General features: G+C 56.7%; 1 protein-coding gene across 1 annotated transcript; it reads right to left on the bottom strand.

Moving 5' to 3' along the window:
• Window positions 1-12369: 12369 nt before the first annotated feature.
• On the bottom strand, window positions 12370-18151 carry INHBB (inhibin subunit beta B). The gene is made up of 2 exons (XM_035008206.1): window positions 17644-18151; window positions 12370-15137 (listed from the first exon to the last, which is right to left on the bottom strand). The coding sequence occupies exons 1-2, from the start codon at window positions 18089-18091 to the stop codon at window positions 14362-14364; spliced, it is 1224 nt and encodes a 407-aa protein (XP_034864097.1). The 5' UTR covers window positions 18092-18151; the 3' UTR covers window positions 12370-14361.
• Window positions 18152-18165: the final 14 nt, after the last annotated feature.

Here is an 18165-nt window from a genome sequence, read left to right as displayed (position 1 = left end):
GGAAGGAAGGAAGAATGATTATTCCTTTGAAGAGGCACTCTTGCATCAATTTATTCTGCCAAAGGGCCTGACGAGTCAGGTTTTGGTACACGACCTGGGGCAAGGCCCCGAGGAGGGAGTGCGGGAGGAGGGGAGGTCGTGAGGGTGGTGTGAGAGGCAGGGATTTCGTGGGCACTTCCCCTGGGAAGGTTGGCCTTCTGGAGGCCTGGCTGGGGGTGAAGGAAGCCAGGGGAGAAGGGAGTACTCCAAGGCCAAGGCGACCCACGGTGGGGTCTTTGCTCCTCCTGCCTCTACTTTCTAAAACATCTTTCCCTCTAGCCTCTTCCCTGGCCAGCAAGACCTGACTCACAGACCACCTCCTCCAGGAAGACTTCCCTGATACCTCTGCCCCCTGGCCTCTGGGCAGGGTTAGGTGCCCTCCTGTGGGCTCCTATAGGAGCCTCTTGGGTCCCAGACAAAGAACTGTGAAGGTATGATGGAAGAAGTCTCATGCATGCATTTAGGACCCTGTCTAGCCCCCAGAAAGCCCCCAGTAAACAGCTACCGTGCAGACCCCAGCTCTCCTTCTTATTCCTGGCTCACCTCGATTCCCCTGCGTGAGTCTCCACTGGTCTTCTTTCAGTTCCCTGCTCTGGCCTAGGCACTGCCCACTCCTTTGGGCTCTGCCTACCAGTTACGAAGGGCCTCCACGTAAGGCAGAGCAGTTTTATGAAAGCCTTTAGAGATAGATGCCAAGCATTTCTGGCAGGTCCTGGTGCCTGTCCAGCCCCTCCTCAGCCTGTAGGTCTCAGAGTCCCACTTGGCAAGGGTCCAGGCTCCAAGTCTTTCTAGAGCCCCTCCAGCCACTTGGTCTGGGGCCTTGAGGCAACTGCAGACAGGCAGGAACTCATGGTGCCTATGTTTCATTGAGTAATTGTAGAAGAAAGGGAGATGGGAAAATCCCCACTCAGTGCCTGGCAGAGAGAGCATGCTCGGATCCTGCAGGTTCACATCTCCCTCCAGGCCTGTAAGGAGAAGGGGGTGGCTCTTCTAGATGGGGCCCAGGTGAATGTGAGTCCTGCGGACCCTACCCAACCAGCTGGCCTGGGCCAGGCTGTACTTCGAGGTGACCCAGCCTCAGGCAGACCTGGTGTCCACAGTGGGAACATCGACCTTCTCTCGGGAGGATCCTTGGGCAACGCACTCCCTTAGGGGCCACCCTTGGCATCATTTCCAGGGTTTCTCGGGCTGGTTGTGACATCTGTTTCTGGATTCAGTTCCAGGTGAGGTCTGACATCTGAAGGGGCAGGGTGCATACACCCACTCACTCATAGAGAGAACTTCATAGGTGCAGAAGGCCAAGATGAGGTGTGCCTTTGAGCATCTGGCCCCCTGGAGAGGAGGTGAGGTCAGTGGGCAAGAGGAAGCTGCTGGCTACCGCCAAGGGGCTTCGGTGGGCACGTTGGTGGGTTTTTTGCATTTTTAAAAAGTTTTACTTGTGGCAAAATATATGTAACATAAAATTTACGACCTTAACCATTTTTTTTAAGAATTTATTTGTTTGAGAGAGAGAGCACATGAGAGAGAGCATGAGTGGAAGTGGGGGCGGGGAGCAGCAGTGGGAGAGGGAGAACCCGATGAGCAGGGAGCCCGATGCGGGGCTCGATCCCAGGACCCTGAGATCACAACCCGAGCCGAAGGCAGACGCTTCACCAACTGAGCCCCCCAGGCACCTCGCACCTTAACCATTTTTAAATGTACAATTCAGCATTAAGTATACTCACACTGTTGCATTGCTGTCATCACCATGCACCTCCAGACTTTTTTTGTCCTCCCCAACTGAAACTCTACCCATTGAACAACAACCCCCCGGCCCCCTCCCCCAGCCCCTGGCAACCACCCCTTCTACTTTCTGCCTCTGTGAATTTGACTATGAATTTGACCACCCTAGGTACCTCATATAAATTGAATTATACAGTATTTGTCTTTCTGTGACTGGCTTATTTCATTTAGAATAACGTCCTCAAGGTTCACCCATGTTGTGGCACGTGTCTGAATTTCCTTCCTTTTTAAGGCTGAAGAATATTCCATTACGAATACACCACATTTTGTTTATCCACTCATCTGCGGTGGGCACTTGGGCTGCTTCCACCTTCTGGCTCCTGTGAATAATGCTGTTTTGAACACAGGTGCATGAATACCTCCTCGAGCCCCTGCTTTCCATGCTTTTGGTTACCTATCCAGGAGTGGGATTCCTGGATCATATGGTAGTTCCATTTTGCCACCAGCTTCCCATGATTTCTCTAGCCCCACCATGTGCCGGGCACTGGGAGGGCTCTGAGGAATCACAGAGTATATCCTCAGCCCTCTAGGACCCTTCCTTCTAAATGTTTAGGAGACACTCACTCATTGTGAACTTTCACATTTAGCGGGCTGTGACTGTCTTAGCCAAGGTCATGTGTCCTCCTCTGCCCCCATCAACACTGGAAGGTCCTAGTGGTATGGTGGCCTCTCAGGAGGGGCTCCCAGAAGGAAGATGCAGGAGAAACACTATAGTGGCCTCCTGGGACATCTGCCCAGGCAAAGGGGCATCTAGATCAGTGGTCGGCTAACTTTTCCTATAAAGGGTCAGGTTCAATATTTGAGGCTTTGCAGGCTGTATAGGTCCCTGTCATAACTAATATATAATGAATGAGGTAGCTGTGTGCCAATAAAACTTTATTTACAGGCACTAAATTTGGATCTCATATCATGTCATGCAAAATTATTCTTCTTTTGATTTGTTTTCAACCATTTAAAAATGTAAAAACCATTTGTAGTCTTGTGGATTTGGCCCGCTGGCCATAGTTTACCAAACCCTGTTCTGGAATTGACGTGGCTTTGGGAGGGCCCCGGGTCCCGCTCTGCCCATGGGGCAGGACTTTCCTCGAGCTCTCTTCGGGAGTCAGGCAGCCCCAGGCAACCTGGTTCCACGGGGGAGCATGACTTCAACAGTGAGCAGTGCCGGCGTTGGCCCTCAGGGTCCGTTAGCATGGCTCACCAATCTGTGCCTGGCTCTGTGTCCTCTGAATCCATGGGCATCTACTAAAGGAGAAGATTCGCGACTAAAGATAGGGAATAAGATACCACGAACTGTTGGGGAAATGGGGATGGAATGCTTCAGGATTTCCTAAAACAATCCCAGAACCCTATCTCAGCCTTGACCTGGAAGGAGGCTCACGGTCATCCTGGTGGCCCTGATGGGGCTAGCCTGGGCTCTCCAAGCCCGGGGGCAGGCAGGGGGAGAGAGGAGGTTTGCCCAATTCCCCAGAATGAGCCAACTTCACGAGGCCCGGCAGGGTGCAGACCCCACAGGCCGGAGCCCCGTGCCCCCTGGGACCTGAGACTTCCTTGTGGCTCTTCCCTATCAGATGGTGTGATCCCGGGCAAGTCACGCTGTCTGCTCTTGGGTTTCTTCACCTGTGGAATAGAAATACTAATACTCCCTAGAGCCCTGGGAGATTAGTTGGGTGAAAATGTGTCAAGGGTTTAGAAGAGTTCTTGGCACATTAGGAGCACTCAGTCAGTGGGAGCTATTATTATTATTATCTCATTTAATCCACACAATTAGCCGGTAAGGTAAACACTATTATTAGCCCCATTGTATGAGGGAACTGAGACACAGAGAGGTTAAGTAACTAGCCGTAGGGCACACAGCTAGGACAGGGTAGGGCTCGAGTGTGGAAATCTACACCACTATCTACCTAGCTCTTAGCCACTGGCCTGTGTGGGTTTCCCCTCTTGGGAAACCATGGGAGCAGAGAGCCCTGGGCCCAGGGAGGACTCTGCAGGAAGGTGCCCTGGGGTGATGTGGTCGAGACCTGCCTCCTCCAGAGAGTCTTTCTTTGTGCTCCCACAGCCCCACCTCTTGCCTTCGGGCACCATGTACACACTGCTGTATATCACAGGCCAGGCGAGGATCACATCTTGGAGGGTCAGACTGCCTAGGAGGGACCTTGTAGCCCTGGGCGCAGAGCAAGCACCAGGTAAGAGTCTGGCCTGCTCAGTTGAGCTGCATTAGCTGTGGGGCCTCAGGCGATTCTGCAACCTCTGTGTACCTCGGTTATCCCTCTACAGAATAAGAGATTGGATGGGCTTCTCTACAGTTCTCTGATCTAACCAGCCTCTGACACATCTTCTGCTTTCAGCAACCGGTCCCCCCACCCCCACCTCCCCAAACACTAAATCTCGGGGCCTGCCTTCCCATGACTCACAGAAGATGGAACAGAATGGGAGCTCTTTTTTAACTTTTACCCGGAAGTGCCCCCCTCGTGGGGAGATGCCCCCGCTCCCGCCTCTCCAACACCAAGCCAGCATAGATACCTCTTGGCTGGCCAAGCCACTCATTTCTCCCTGTCCACTCCAAGACGGGCCATAGGTGAGAGCCCATCCCAGCCTGGTGCTCAGAAGAGGCGAAACACTGTGTGAAGGTACCATTCTGTCCTACCACTGTGGCTGAAGCCACGGCATCCCCAGCCGCCAAGGGACACAGAATAATCCCGTAAGTGGATGTCAAGGGGAGGCCCGGTCTCTGCCTGGGAGGAAGTTCGCGTGAAGTTCACGTGAAGCTGGCTCAAGATAACCTGCCACTCTGAATGCAGGGGCCCCCCCCGGAGCCCCAGGGCCTTGTCTTTCCCAAGGGAATGGCTGTTGGCCGCGGCAGGGGCCTATGGGAGCTGCAGGTGACTGTCCTCAAGGAGAGATGAGTGCTGGCTCTGGGGTTCTGACACATAATAGGCACTTAGGGAATGAAGTGAGAAAAAAACAAGGAATGACTCAAGAGATGAAGGAAAGAATGAATGAATGAATGAACCATCTAGTCCAATCCAATATCAAGGGAGAAAAGTCTAGGCTAGAGGGGGCAAAAAACATGCCTGCGATCACAGGCTTGAGGGGCCAGGATAAGGATAAAGCAGTCCGCCAGCAGCTATTTCCCGAGAGCACCTGCTATGTGCTGGGCACGGATCCTGCTCTGGGGATGCAGCGGTGCGCAAGCAGACGGCCCCCTGCCCTGGTGAGGCTTACAGTCCGCCTCCCGAGTCCAGCTCCCTGACCCCTCATCCGGGGCCCTTCCTCACACCAAAATAGCAAAGAGGACGCACTGCCCTGGGGCGCTGCTCAGACCCCCTGGGGAGGGGGTGGTGGGCTGGCCCGCAGAGCTGACACGGCACCATGCACCTTCCACTCCTCCTCGGCACGGTCGGAGCATTAATTATTAATGCTGGAATACTTGACACTCATTACTGTGCCAGTCACCTGCGGGGGAGCGGGGCCCACATTAACCAATTCATCTCCCAGTGATTGATTAATTAAAGCTGAGCTTTTATAAGACACCCTCGGGTGGCAAACCACACTTTCCCAGGAGTGGAATCCCAGGGCAGGGACGGATGCCTTCTTCAGGGTGCCACGAGCCCCTGGGTGGGGCAGGAAGCCCACATGGACACTTTATTGGAGCCCAAGCTCTTGGTTGCCACCCAGGCAGATGGGCATTGCGTTTGCCTAGGGCAACAACAGAAGCTTGGATATGAGGCAGAGCTTCACCACGAAGCCTGAACACTCAGGGCAAATTACAGATCTTTTGAAATGCTATTGCATGAGTCACCTGTGGGGCACGGGGTGCTCTATAAAAGGGAGAAAAATAACAAAGGCGTGGTCAGGAGCACTGATCCGGCCAGGAGCGCTAGCTTTGGGTCTTAGCCAGCTGAGCCTCTCCCTGGGTCCTGCTGGCTCCCTCCGCCTCGGTTGCTCCATCAGGGAAATGGGTGAGTGGAGTCAGACCCCTCCCCCTGAGCGTGACTGTGTTCCTTCATTTAACAGTTGTGTGTGGAGCCCTAATTCTGTCCCAGCCGAAGGACGGTACAGTGGTGAATAAGACAGACCCCACCTTCCCTAGAGTCCAGGAAGGTATGTGGGTGACCATGCAAGTAAGACTGGAGAGGAGGATCCTGAGCCTTGGGAGTCAGGGCTCCGATTCCAGAGCCCCAAAGGGTGAAGCACAATTACCCAAGAGGGGGAGAAAGGGTGTTGGGGGCAGGAAAGGGCACTTGGAGACACAGGGGTGAAGGTGGTGAGCTACAGATGGGAACTGAAGGCTGAGTGTGGCGGGCAAAGAGGGGCCTGCGGGCTCCAGGTGGGGAGGTAAGCAGCAGGCCTGGGGCCCTGGTGAGCCCATGAGCCACCAGACTTCTTCCTGGGGCCGTGGGGCCCTGGAAGGATTTTATAGAGGGGAGAGACAGGGTCCACCAAGTATTATGTAAAATATTACCCAGGAAAGGTGGGAGAATGCCATGGGTATGTTTTGGAAAAAGACCTGTGATCCGCCAATTGCAGTGTTGGCCTGTGGCTGCCACCACCCAAACAGGCCCTCTGACAGGGCCAAGGCAGCCCCAGGCCCTTCCTAGTTCCCACAAAGGTATGACTTACTTACAATAGGTCTAAGGTGTCACCCCTCTCCCCAGGGATTTATGCACCTGAAGGCCCCTTGTGCGCACAGTTAGTCCTGAGAGGGTCACTGAAGCTACTCTCAGGCAGGGACGGAGCTGCAGGCTGTCCCCGGGGCCTCCCCGACAGCAGGGAAGTTCAGAGGCAGTCTCAGAGCCAGTGTGGCATGTCTACCTGCTCAGGGAGCTCTGACGTCCTGGAAGTGGGAGGTGGCCCCAGGAGCCTCATCTGTGGACGGGGTGAACGGCAGCGACTTACCTCCCTCCCAGGGCTCCTGTGAGAAGTGAGGTGACACCCCAAAGCCCCAACACAGAACCAGACCACCCTCAGAATGTCCTCTGAGGCCTAGGGCCGTACTCCTACTGGGTCAATGACAGGGTTCCCAAGTGGCCTAAAAACCAGGGCTCTTCCATGAGGCTCCAAGCTTCCCAGGGGGGTGGAGATGTCTGCCAGATTCTCTCTCTCTCTCTCTCTCTCTCTCTCTCTCTCACACACACACACATGCACGCACACATGCACATGTGTGCCCACACACACCCATGGGGGGCCAAGAAGAGTCTCCCCTTCTCACTGGAGGACCCCAGGGCCTTGTGCTCTACCCAAAGGCCCCACAGTAATGAGGAAGGGGAGTGAGTCGGGCAAACTCAGCCCTCCCACACCCTTCATTCCAGACCAGGGCTAGAATTAGCACCCAGGAACCTACCCCACGCTCACCACCATCCCTGAAGCTGGGGAGGGAGACACAGGGCTGAGAGGGGCTGGGCAGGGGAGGCACAGGGAACGGAAGTCAGAAGTCGGAAGTCGGCTGGGAGGCCTGGGGGGAAGAAGGAGGTGGGGAGGGGGCAGAACAGGAGCCTGGCTGGAGGGGGAGGGAGAGTGCTAGCAGAAATGTCTGACTACACAAAACCCCCTGAGCTGACGTGGATTTAGAGGGTCCCTGTAATTGGGTGTGGGGAGTAACGTCTCCTCCTGCAATCCTCTCTCTCTGCGCCCCTCTCTCCCCTGCCTCAGTGAGGGGGTCTAAGAACCCATCCTTGAAATCCCACTTGCAAACGTGTCCAGTGTGCATTTTCGCAGTGCCTCTGTGGGTCTTTGCGCCCATCGGATTCTCTGGGGGTCTGCAGTGACCTCAGACAGGTCCCCATGTCTGCTCATGGAGTGGCCCTTCTACCAGGTGGGATCTGCAGGTGGGCAGGCACCCGGAGGGAGGGGGAGGGCTGGGGGACAGCTGAAGGCTTCTAAAGGGCCTCTCTAGGCCGCACCCAGCAGCAGCCCCAGGTCCCCTTGGCCCTAGAGCAGGCGTCCCTCCTACCTCCTCCTCCATCTCCCCCAGCCCCTGGGGTTCAAGGGCCCCGAAGTTCTCTTCAGAACACTGAAGGGAGAGGAGGCAGCCTCTGGAAGGCCACAGACGCCATCCACCCTTGGAGTAGCTATGAGGCCTCCAACAAGACAGTCTACTTCCTGAGCCTCACCTCCTCATCAGTAAAATGGGTACACCTCACCAGCCCAATGGAGAGGTTGTAAAGATTAACCAGTGTTGTGAAGCATTATAGCTGATGGCTGTAAATTCTCCATAAATGTTAGCTAACATCAGCGTCACAGCCCCTGTGAATATTCACTGAATGAGTAACTAAGGATGAAAGAGGTGTATCCCAGAGGGCCTCTCGGATACACACACCCCGCACCATTCCTAACACAGGGAAGCCTGCTGGAGAACAGCAACCACACCAGATCCTGGCCCTATTCTAAACACCTCAACGCTCACGGCACCCCCTGAGCCTCTGGGCCCCATGATGGGACTGTCATTGCCCCCATTTTACAGATGAGGACACTGAGAGGCTAGGTCCGGCTGTGATCACAAAACCAGGTGGGCAGGCCCTGAGCGCATGCTTCCGGAGCCTCTGCTCCTGGAAGATTGTCCAGACCATGCACGCCCCCTCCGCACCCCACCCCCGCCACCACCAGACCAGAGACAAAGTCACCAGCTTCCTGCCCCTCCCCCCCACTCGGCTTTGCTCAATCCATAGTCTGTTTTCCAAGAATCAGGCCAGCAGCCATCTCACCCACCTGGCCATGGAGGGAGTAGGGATGGTGCATGGATGACAGTCCCCATAGCCAGAGAGAAGAACAGCTCCATGTACAAGTGCCATTGATGTGCCAGGCTGGAGTCTTGGACAGGAGTTGTGGGGTGGGGGCGGGTGGGGCAGAGAAAACCCTGAGCCCCAGCCTCTCTTCTCTTCCAGGTAGGCCCCAGAACAGTTGTGTTTTCCCTTACCCCTCCCCCTGGGCAGCCCAGTGGTTGTAAGTGACTTTGGAAACAGCTCCTGGGGGGGCAAATCTCAGCTTTGCAGCTTATGAGCTGTGCCACTTTCAGCAAATGGCTTTCTCAGCCTTAATCTTCTCATCTGTAAAATGGGGACAAGCGTACCCGCACCCCCTCCGACAGGGATGGTTATGAGGACCGAGCTGATGATCCCCCAGCACAGAAGAACGGGCCCCCAGGAAAATGTTCGTGGAGTGATGGAATGACTGGCCAGATGGTACCATTCTACTTTGAAAGCGAGGCTTCAGGGATGCAGGGACATTACGGTGACACCCCCCACCCCCACCCCCGGCACTGATTGGCCAGGGCAGGGCGACAGGAGCGGTGACACCACACTGAAGGCAGCTGCACAGGCCCCGGCAATGATGCCTGCGCCCCCTGATCCGACATGGGGGTGATCTAGACCCCAACGGCAGGGGGGCTCGCCAGCCACGGGCCGGATTTACAAATATAACTACCCCGATGACAAAGCACATCGCAGGCCAGGCGTGTCACCTCATGATGACGAGGCACACAAAAATGGCAAGAAATACACACAACCAACCATGCGACCACAGCCCGCCATCACAGTCTCCCAGCCCACGTGGCCTCACACTCCACCCCACACACAAACTCCCCCACACAGCCTCAGAGGCAGCCGACCACACAGTCCCAGCTCACACCCACAGTCTCGCACCCCCCACGGCTCCCATGCAGTCATATCTGCAGTCACACCACCTCACCCCCAGTTCCCCATCCACGCCCACTAACAGCCATCCCCGCCCCCTGCACCCCCCCGGGCTCACCCCCACGGGCTGCCGGAGCCTGCCACACCCGCCTGACTTAGACCCATGCCTCACCTACGACAGGTGCAGCTCCTCGTGCAAGGCCCACAGGTAACTCATCATGTGCTCAAAACATCCCACTGGAAGCCGAGTACAGGCTGGGGTTCCTCCAGGAGCCTCTGCCCATAGGAAGGGTGTTGGCTTTCTGCTCCTTTGCCCACACGGGCATACTTTCTTTGGCCCGTAGTGGTCTTCATGGCTTGGTGGGAGCCTAGGCCCACCCCTCCTTGTCCCTGCCCTGGAAGGAGGTCTAGGCAGCGGCAGGGATGCTCTGCCAGGCTCCTTACGAGGTTCCCAGCAAGAATTCCCACAGGGCCTCGCAGAGGGCGTGCTAGGTGTGCTCTGGGCAAGCCTGAGGGCCAGGTGAGGCAGGGGTCCGGCCACGTGCAAGAGCTGCCCGAGGCCCTCTCCCGGACCCTGTCTGGAGCGGCACTAGGGACCCTAGCAGGACCATGCATGCAAGCTCTGACACGTAATAGGCCCTCCTAAATGCTTCCTAAATGCTACCTCCACCCTGGGCTGGGCAGCAGGGGACCCACTCTGTGCTCCACTCTGAGCCAAACTCTCAGAGGGCTGGGAGGGAAAACAGACATAGGACACCCCTGGAGCCTCTGCTCAGTGGACCCTCCCTCTGCCCATCTGGGAAATGGGGGAGAACGGAGGGGTGGTGGGTGTGGCATATGGGGGCTCTCCTCACCGCACCCGGCGCCCTATCCCCCACCTCAGACTTGGCTCCACCAAGTCACTGAGGACTCAGGGCATGTCTGAAGGTCAGCCAAGGATGAATGGGACATGGTGGGATCCCACGAATCACAATAGGTGGGTGGTGGAGACATCTGAAGCAGATCGGGTAGCCTGGCTGGCCCTGCCTGACCCATTGTTCCTATGAGAGGCTAACGGCCTGGTGGCCTGAAGAAGGGGAAAGAGGGATACAGGGGAAGGAAGAGGAACCTTAAAGCAGACCAGGAGGGCTCAGGGGCAGAAGCGCTGGACCTGGAAGGCAGTGTGGGCAGCTTACTCTCTGGCCTGCAGTGTGGGGCTCCAGGGACATCCCCAGGGAGAAGTGGGCCCTCGGGCCAGGCCCACTGGGAAGACAGAGGCAGAAAATGGGCAAGAGCAGTAGGCAGAAAAGGACTGAGAACTGAACGAGAAAGAAGGAACAGGGGCACCTCTGGCCACAGAAGCATGGGAAGGAAGCAGCATGTCCCTACTGGAGAAAGAACACTCAGCCCCGGGACTGGGGACGCAGGCCTCTCCTCACTGCACCTGTCAGGAGAAGTTACTGCTAACTACCATTGTCCCAGCAGGGCCAGAGCCCACAGGGACCCCTGCCAGCAAAGAGCAGCAGAGCACCACTCAGAGACCATGTCCTGCCAGCCCACTGGCCTCGTGACCTCAGAGTCCCAGACCCTTCCTGGGGCTGCTGTGGGATCCATGGGCCACCCTGTGAAGCTCAGCCCCAGAGGTGGGCCCCAGAGGTGGTCAGATCCAAACAGTACGGGCACCCTGGTGCCTCGCACTGCCCGTCCGGAGGCTGCCAGTAAAAATTCCTGGGCCAGGGGTGGGCAGCGGCTGGACCGGGGGCCTAGAGCAACGAGCCGTGGCATGTAGCCCACCGTAGAGAAGCAGCTGGACTCTGACTTACACCCCAAATGCCCAGGCCAGGCCTGTCTTTATGACATTTTCTTCTTTGCCCCTACTAACTTGTATAGTGTCTGAAGACCCTGCAGATCAATAAATACACCCCTCGGGACGAAAGCCTGGCAGAACAGTAGCTCTCTCGGATAGGCAAAGGGTGGAAACAGACAGAGGCCAGATACGGCCTCCTGCCACCAGCGGGCTGTGCCAGTTGAGATATATCCCTCCCGCCAACCACAGCCTCCTTCGGTTTCCCCATCGTTACCTTAACGGGGTTAGACCAATCGGCAAGGCCCCGCCTGCTCAAATGTCCCGAGATTTTCTGGGAAGACCACACGTGGCCCCAAAACCAAGGAGCAAACCCAGGGCCTCAGATGAAGGCACGGCCTTTGGGCTGCAGTCCTCCCAGGGGACCGGGTGGGCCAGCTGGGGCACCTGGCCTCCAGTGCCCAGCATGCCTGTCCCAGCTCTGTGACTCAGGCAAGCTCTGAACCTCTCCGAGCCTCAGATTCCAAGCTCTGGAAAATGAAGATGAAACCATGTCCCAAAAAGCATGATATCAAACAGCCCTTAAGTCCTACCTGCCACGGGAGTTGGACCTTTGTCACTACTAAAAGCAGCACTACCACCTACTCCCAGTTCAAACCCCAGCAGGCAAGGACAAGGCCTTGTTTCTGTTCACCCTTCTGTCCTAAGCTCCCAGCCTCTTCTGGGTTACAGTCACCCATGTTAGTGAATGGAGGTGGGCACGGAGGTCAGGTGGGCTTCACCCATCCAGGTTTTACATTTCCTTCCAGGGATGGGGGGGCTTAACCAGCACTTTCAAGTGGTTATAGATGTGGCTTTAGTAGTACGTAATTAGTCTTGGGACCAAGAGGGTAAACAAATGTGTAATTCATGAATTTGCTAATTGTCCTTCATTTTGATCATCTGCCATTTTTCCTAGACTCTCTGACGGACATCGGTGCTCGTGGCAAGGACTCAGAGAGTGCCGGGAGCGAGCCTCGGAGGCGGGGGGGCATCAAAGCTGGATGCCCGGCCCACACCCTCCTCCCGGCCACCGCCTACAGCCCACGCCCCGCCGACTCACCGCCCCCCACCCCGCACACCACACAAGGCAGGAAGCCCGTGGCACTCAATCTTTTATTTTCTTAAACTGTACACAGATGTAAAATACTTTAACAGCAAGTCTATGGGAAAATTGTTTGGTTTTAAATTATTATGAAACAGAACCTAAGGGGAGCTTTATTAAATAAACATAAAGGTGGGGATTTAAGGACGCACACCTGCATTCTACCATAGTCATTTTTTCTGTACCTTCTGGGTGTGTAAAGATAGAAAAGACACATCAAACTGAATAAACAAAATCCATTTATACCCTGAAACGTTGGCAGGCCACTCAAGGGATTGTTCAGAACGTCTACCTCACAGAAGATGGCCTCACCATCTAATAAAAATTAAAACTGATCTGTTGGCCTCTTTGGTTCCAAAATTATGTATAATACATTTAACTGTATTTTTTTTTTTTGCTGCTATAAAAATAACTTCTTTTTTCAAATGGCAGTTTCTGACTAATCATGCAACTAAATCAGTGCAAACATTAAAAGCAATCATTCGCTTAAAAAAGAAGCAAAGGATTTCATTTCAAGTATAAAAAATATAAAAAGAGTCGTACGAGTCCAGTTTCGTCTAGTGTGGGTCAACCCTTTAAATTGCATAGTTCACGCGGCACTTGGGCATCTGGGGGCGAGCGAGTTCAGTGCTCTGCCAAGGGCCACTCCTGGACACACGCAGATGGGCAAGTGCTAGATCATGTGCGTTCAGGCAAGTCGGCAAGTGCTAGGAGGGGCAGGCGGGCAGGCGCGAACAGGCGGGGGCCACGTCCATGGCCGGCCCTGGTGGCCGGAACCCACGCGGGCAACTTCTGCAAAGCAGCTGAAAGCCTCCCCCAGCTCTCCAAGACCAGCTACGCTGCTCCCCTCCCACAAACCCTGCTGGGGTGGGGGTGGGAGGGCACCCCCACTCCCCAACACCAGCATTCCCAGAATGCCTCCACTCCACCATTTCCTCCTCTGGGCTCATGCCCTTGCCTAAGGGTCATTTCCACCCCTATCCCAACCAGGCCTAGAGGAATATCCCCAGTGAAGGGCACAGATTGCAACTTTTTTTTTTTCTTCCCATGTAAAACGATTCAAATCTTAACTTAAAAGGTCATACCTGGTAGAAAAGTCCCTTTTCAATGATACAACTGGAATGCGTGACCTGTCTGTCAACTGCTAGTGATCAGTTAAAGCATCAAATTAAGACCCTTCTCGTCGCCCTCCCTCCCTCCCCCCAAAACAAACACACATAGAAGTCACGCCAGGGACCCAAGCGACAGTCAAACGGTCATTGCCACGGCTCCATGGTCTCTGGCAGGTTGTGTCCATTCTGGGCCTCTTTCCCCTCTACAAGGGTGGGAAAAGACCGGCTTCCCCTGGTCCTGCAGCATGAAGGATCCCAGGCAGGGAAGGAAGCCAACATGCCCGAGCCAGGAGATGCTGAGGCATGGCAGGCCTTGCACACCAGCAAAGGGGGACATGCAGCCTTCCTGCCCGTCTGCACGCTCCCCACCCCCGCTTCTGCTTTTCCTTTCTGTGGCTCCCGTGCTCTCTCTCTTTCTCTTTCTGTGTGTGTGTCTCTCTGTCTTTGTGCTTTTATGTGTGCTCGGAAGGCGCGATTCAGAGTGGCCGGGCCAGCTGGTGGGAATGGTGGCCGCTCACCCCATTCTCTCCCACCAACAGGCATCTGCAGCTAAGCTGCCATTGGTCACCGCATCCATTTGCTGGTATCCCAGAGGCTGCTGTGTGGGTGGCAGGATGCGTCTGGCTGTGCGTGTCTACGTGTGCATTTGAAAGCATTTCATGTCAGTTGAGGGTTCTTGCTCTGGCTTTGACTGATTGCTCGATGAAGTAGTAGAAAAAGATCTCAGGCCTCGCGCCGGCACCTTCTGGGCAGCCCGATGCAAGGACAGCGCTCTGCGGCTGGGCAGCCGGTTCCCACAGGGGCTGCAAGGAGCCCTGCCGCCCCCCCCCCACCAGCCCTTGCGCCCCGCTGCCGCCACAGCCCTGCCGCGGGTCAGGCACAGCCGCACTCCTCCACGATCATGTTGGGCACGTCCCGCTTGACGATGTTGTACTCGTCGTCGAAGTAGAGCATGGACATGGTGCTCAGCTTGGTGGGGATGCAGCAGGAGTTGACCGTGCCGGGGTTGAGGCCCCGCATGCGGTACTGGTTGACCACGGCCGTGTGGAAGGAGGAGGCGGAGCCGGGGACCCCCGCCAGGTAGGCCGGGCAGCTGCCCTCACAGTAGTTCCCGTAGTAGCCAGTGGGCGCGATGATCCAGTCGTTCCAGCCGATGAGGCGGAAGTCGATGAAGAACTGCTGCCTGCAACAGAGGTTCGTCCGGCCATCGCACTCCAGGCCCCGCTTGCGGATGCGGTGTCTGCTGTCCCCCAGCCGGGCCTGCACCACCACAAAGGGCCGGTGCGACTCCTCGCCCGGGTCCACGAACACGGGCAGCACGGCCAGCTCCTGGCAGCCGTCACACTGCACGTCCAGGTTGAGCCGCCGCTCGCCGCGCTCAAACAAGGCCCGCATGGCCTCGGTGAGCGGAAAGGTGTGCCAGCCACTGCGCTTGAGGTCCACCTTCTTCTCCACCACGTTCCACCGGTCGCCGTGGCCCTGCTCCTGGAAGTACACCTTGACGCGCACCTTCCTGCGGCCGCCCTTCTCCAGGACGTAGGGCAGGAGCTTCAGGTAGAGCCACAGGCTGGCCTGCACCACAAACAGGTTCTGGTTGCCCTCGTTGGAGACGAAGAAGTACAGGCGGACCCGGGAGGAGGCGAGGCCATCTGCGGAGAAGTGGGAGAGCAGGCCAAGTTAAATCAAGGAGAACACGAGGCAATGGGGAAAGAGACTCCGCTGCATGATGCTGGAATGCGAACTTGCCACGCAGCTGGAAGACGTTATTGACCAGAAACACTGTTCCTGGGGCCAGGGCCTCTGACTGGAACCTGGGAGAGGCAGAGAAAATCGTTTTCCATTGAGAAACCCCGACCAGCTTGGAGCTGGAGGGTCCAGGCCTATAAAATCCTGCCTCACCTCTCCCAGGCCAGGGCTCCCTGGAGACAGGCTGTCAGGCCTCAAAGCTCAACAGAGGAACTTGTCAGGAGGCCAAGATCTTAACAAGTTGTTATGGGTATCTGTGAAATCTGAAAAATAAAACCAGGATCTCACTGAGGATTTTGGGGTGGGTTGTTTCAGTAGAGAGGTTGGGTTTTTTTTTTTTTCTTTCTTTCTTTCTTTTTTCTTTTTTTTTTTTTTTTTTTGGTTAACTCAGGGCATTGCAAAATCGAGCTGAGCCACCTACCACCTCTTCCCAGTGTTTACCTAAGCATGATCTGATCCAACCCCCAGTGGAACCTCCACTGCAAACAAGCGAGCTCTGCTCAGATTTCTGACACAGGAACGTGCGCTTTGCAGGCTGCAAAGTGCAGCCCTCGGTTCTGACTAGTTCCAAGGGACAGGACATTCAGCCTTGAAACTTGAGGTCCACTCCTTTCATGAGATGCTGGCTCCCCATTAATGGCACGTTCAAAATCGCCAAGGAAAAGGGGAACTGGCTTGTTAGTTTCCTCCATAATTCAGCTCCACAAGAAGAGAGGGCCAGGCCAACCGAGACACAACCACTCCCTCATGGTACATTTCAGTGACTCTTCTGACAATCTGTACTTTTTTCTTCCTCCACCCCCCCCCCACAGGAAGAACAAATAAGGCAACTGTGTGACCACGCTGGTTTTATCAAACCTCCTACCACTGCCCTGCAGCCCCCTTCTCAGGCCTTGCCTGGCCCCTCTAACAACTGACATCTGACTTTGAAATGGGGGAAAGTGCAGCCTTAAAAGCTGGTCTTGGACGAGCTGCCTGTGACCTGAATCTGTTATTTATAAGTCAAAGAGCTGGCTCCGTTAAACGGACCAGAAATATACCAGCCCCCGCTGTCATTTTGTGCCACCGGGACCAAAAGGCCTCCTCGACCTTCCAGAATCACATTTCTACTCTGGGCCCCAAAGCACCTTTTAATCCAAGCTCTCTAATTGCATGTCGAGCTTTCCCTGACTCGGTCGGACAGCTAAAACAGCAATGCATTTCTTTCTAAGCACAAACCAGCCCGATTGTCTCTGCTTTTCTCCACACCCGGCCATGCAAAACTTTTCATCCCTTTTCATCCCCAGGCGGCACCAGGACCGTCTGCCTGCTGCCTGGGAGGGTGGGGGGCATTTTCAGCCTGGTGACACAACCGCTCCCCCCCTTCAACAAGCTCCCTGCCCACCCCCACCCTGCCCACACCAGGGCTTCCCCCTCTGCGACCTTCTCCGCAGTCCCCTCGGCACAAATGGGGCTGAGCTCCAGGCACAAAAGCCAGCCTGGCTCATTCAAGTCCTGAAAAGGACAGCGGAGTGGAAAGCACTTGCAGCATTTCAGCGCCGGCACATTTTCCCCCTTCTTTTAAAGTTCCGAAAGATTTTCGGTCTCTCGATTATTATATTTAGACAGTGGTAGAAATTTACAATCCAGGGCCGGGAGAAAATTCCGGAAAGGGCTCCTACCCTTTGTTAACTACGAACTCTGCAGCTCTCAGGCGAGGGGGCTGCTGCCGCTGCCAGGCGAGCCGAGAGGCACGGGGCTGCCCCCGAGCCGCGTCTTTCTCTGCGTAAATGATGGGACCTGTTGAGAAGCCTGCCTTCCGCCCGATTCTGGTGCCCACACAATCGGAAGAGAGGTTGCCTAGCTCTCCCCAGTGAGGCTTCAGCAATCCTGGCAAGCCCACGCTGCCCGGCGATGGAAGCGGCCCCGGGGCCTCTCACGCAGGCACACAGGCACACACACACACACACACACACACACTTCTCCGGCCCACGGATATCAACAAGCACACACATCTCCAACCACACTGCTAAGCCTACACTCCGATCGTGGGAAACAAAAACATTAAGCAATCACCAAGCAAGTGCCCGCGGAGCCAGGGCCGTACGCATCTGCCGGGAGGGGGATGCGCGCCCAGAGGCGCTGAGGCCCCGATTTCAGAGAGCAGGGGTGGAGGGCAAGGCGCTCAGCAGCGGGCACAGGGGGAGCAGGAAGGGGTGTGCTGCCTGGGCGGCGCGGGGGTGGGGGGGGGGAGGACGGCAACTGGGATGAGGCGCACAGGGCCAGAGGGGAGCGGCAGGGCCGGGAGTCCGCGTTGCCCCCAGGGTGCGCTGGCTGCGGCGGCCAGACGGGCAAGGAGAAGGGGGTGGGAGAGGGTGAGAGGGGGTGGGGAGCGAGGGCCGCAGCTGGCAGCCAGTGGGACCAACCCACCTGTCTCGGCGAAGCTGATGATCTCGGAGACGCGCTCCTGGCCGTCTGCGCCGGGGCTGGCGTGGCCGTCGAGGTGCGGAATCTCCACGCGGCCGTCTTCGCGCACCTTGCCCGCGTGCAGCTTGCGCAGGGCCGTGACCATGGCGGCCTTGGGCACGGCGTGCGTGATGTTGGGCCGGCCCCGCATCTGCAGGCGGCTCAAGATGTGCCGCTTCACCGCCTCCAGGAAGTCGCCGTCCACCCGGCCCAGCTCCTCGGGCCGCCGGAAGCCGCCGCACGACGTACAGGTGTCCTGCGAGCCGCCGGGAGCTCCGGGCGGCGGGGGCGGCGGCGGCGCGGCGGGCGACGGCGGGGGCGTGGGCGAGCCCCAGGCCTCGGGCCCCAGCCAGCCGGCCGCCAGCAGCAAAAGGCAGGCGGCCCCCAGCGCCCGACCGGGCAGCCCGTCCATGGTGCGCCGCTGGCGACGAGGGCGCCCGCCGCGAGGCGAGCCGAGCCGAGCGCAGGGCCGGGCTCCGGGCTCCC

Source organism: Mirounga leonina, unplaced genomic scaffold (genome assembly GCF_011800145.1).
Source record: "Mirounga leonina isolate KUSES-001 unplaced genomic scaffold, KU_Mleo_1.0 Mir_151, whole genome shotgun sequence".
NCBI classification, from domain to species: Eukaryota; Metazoa; Chordata; class Mammalia; order Carnivora; family Phocidae; genus Mirounga; species Mirounga leonina.
This window is presented reverse-complemented; position numbering and strand designations above follow the sequence as displayed.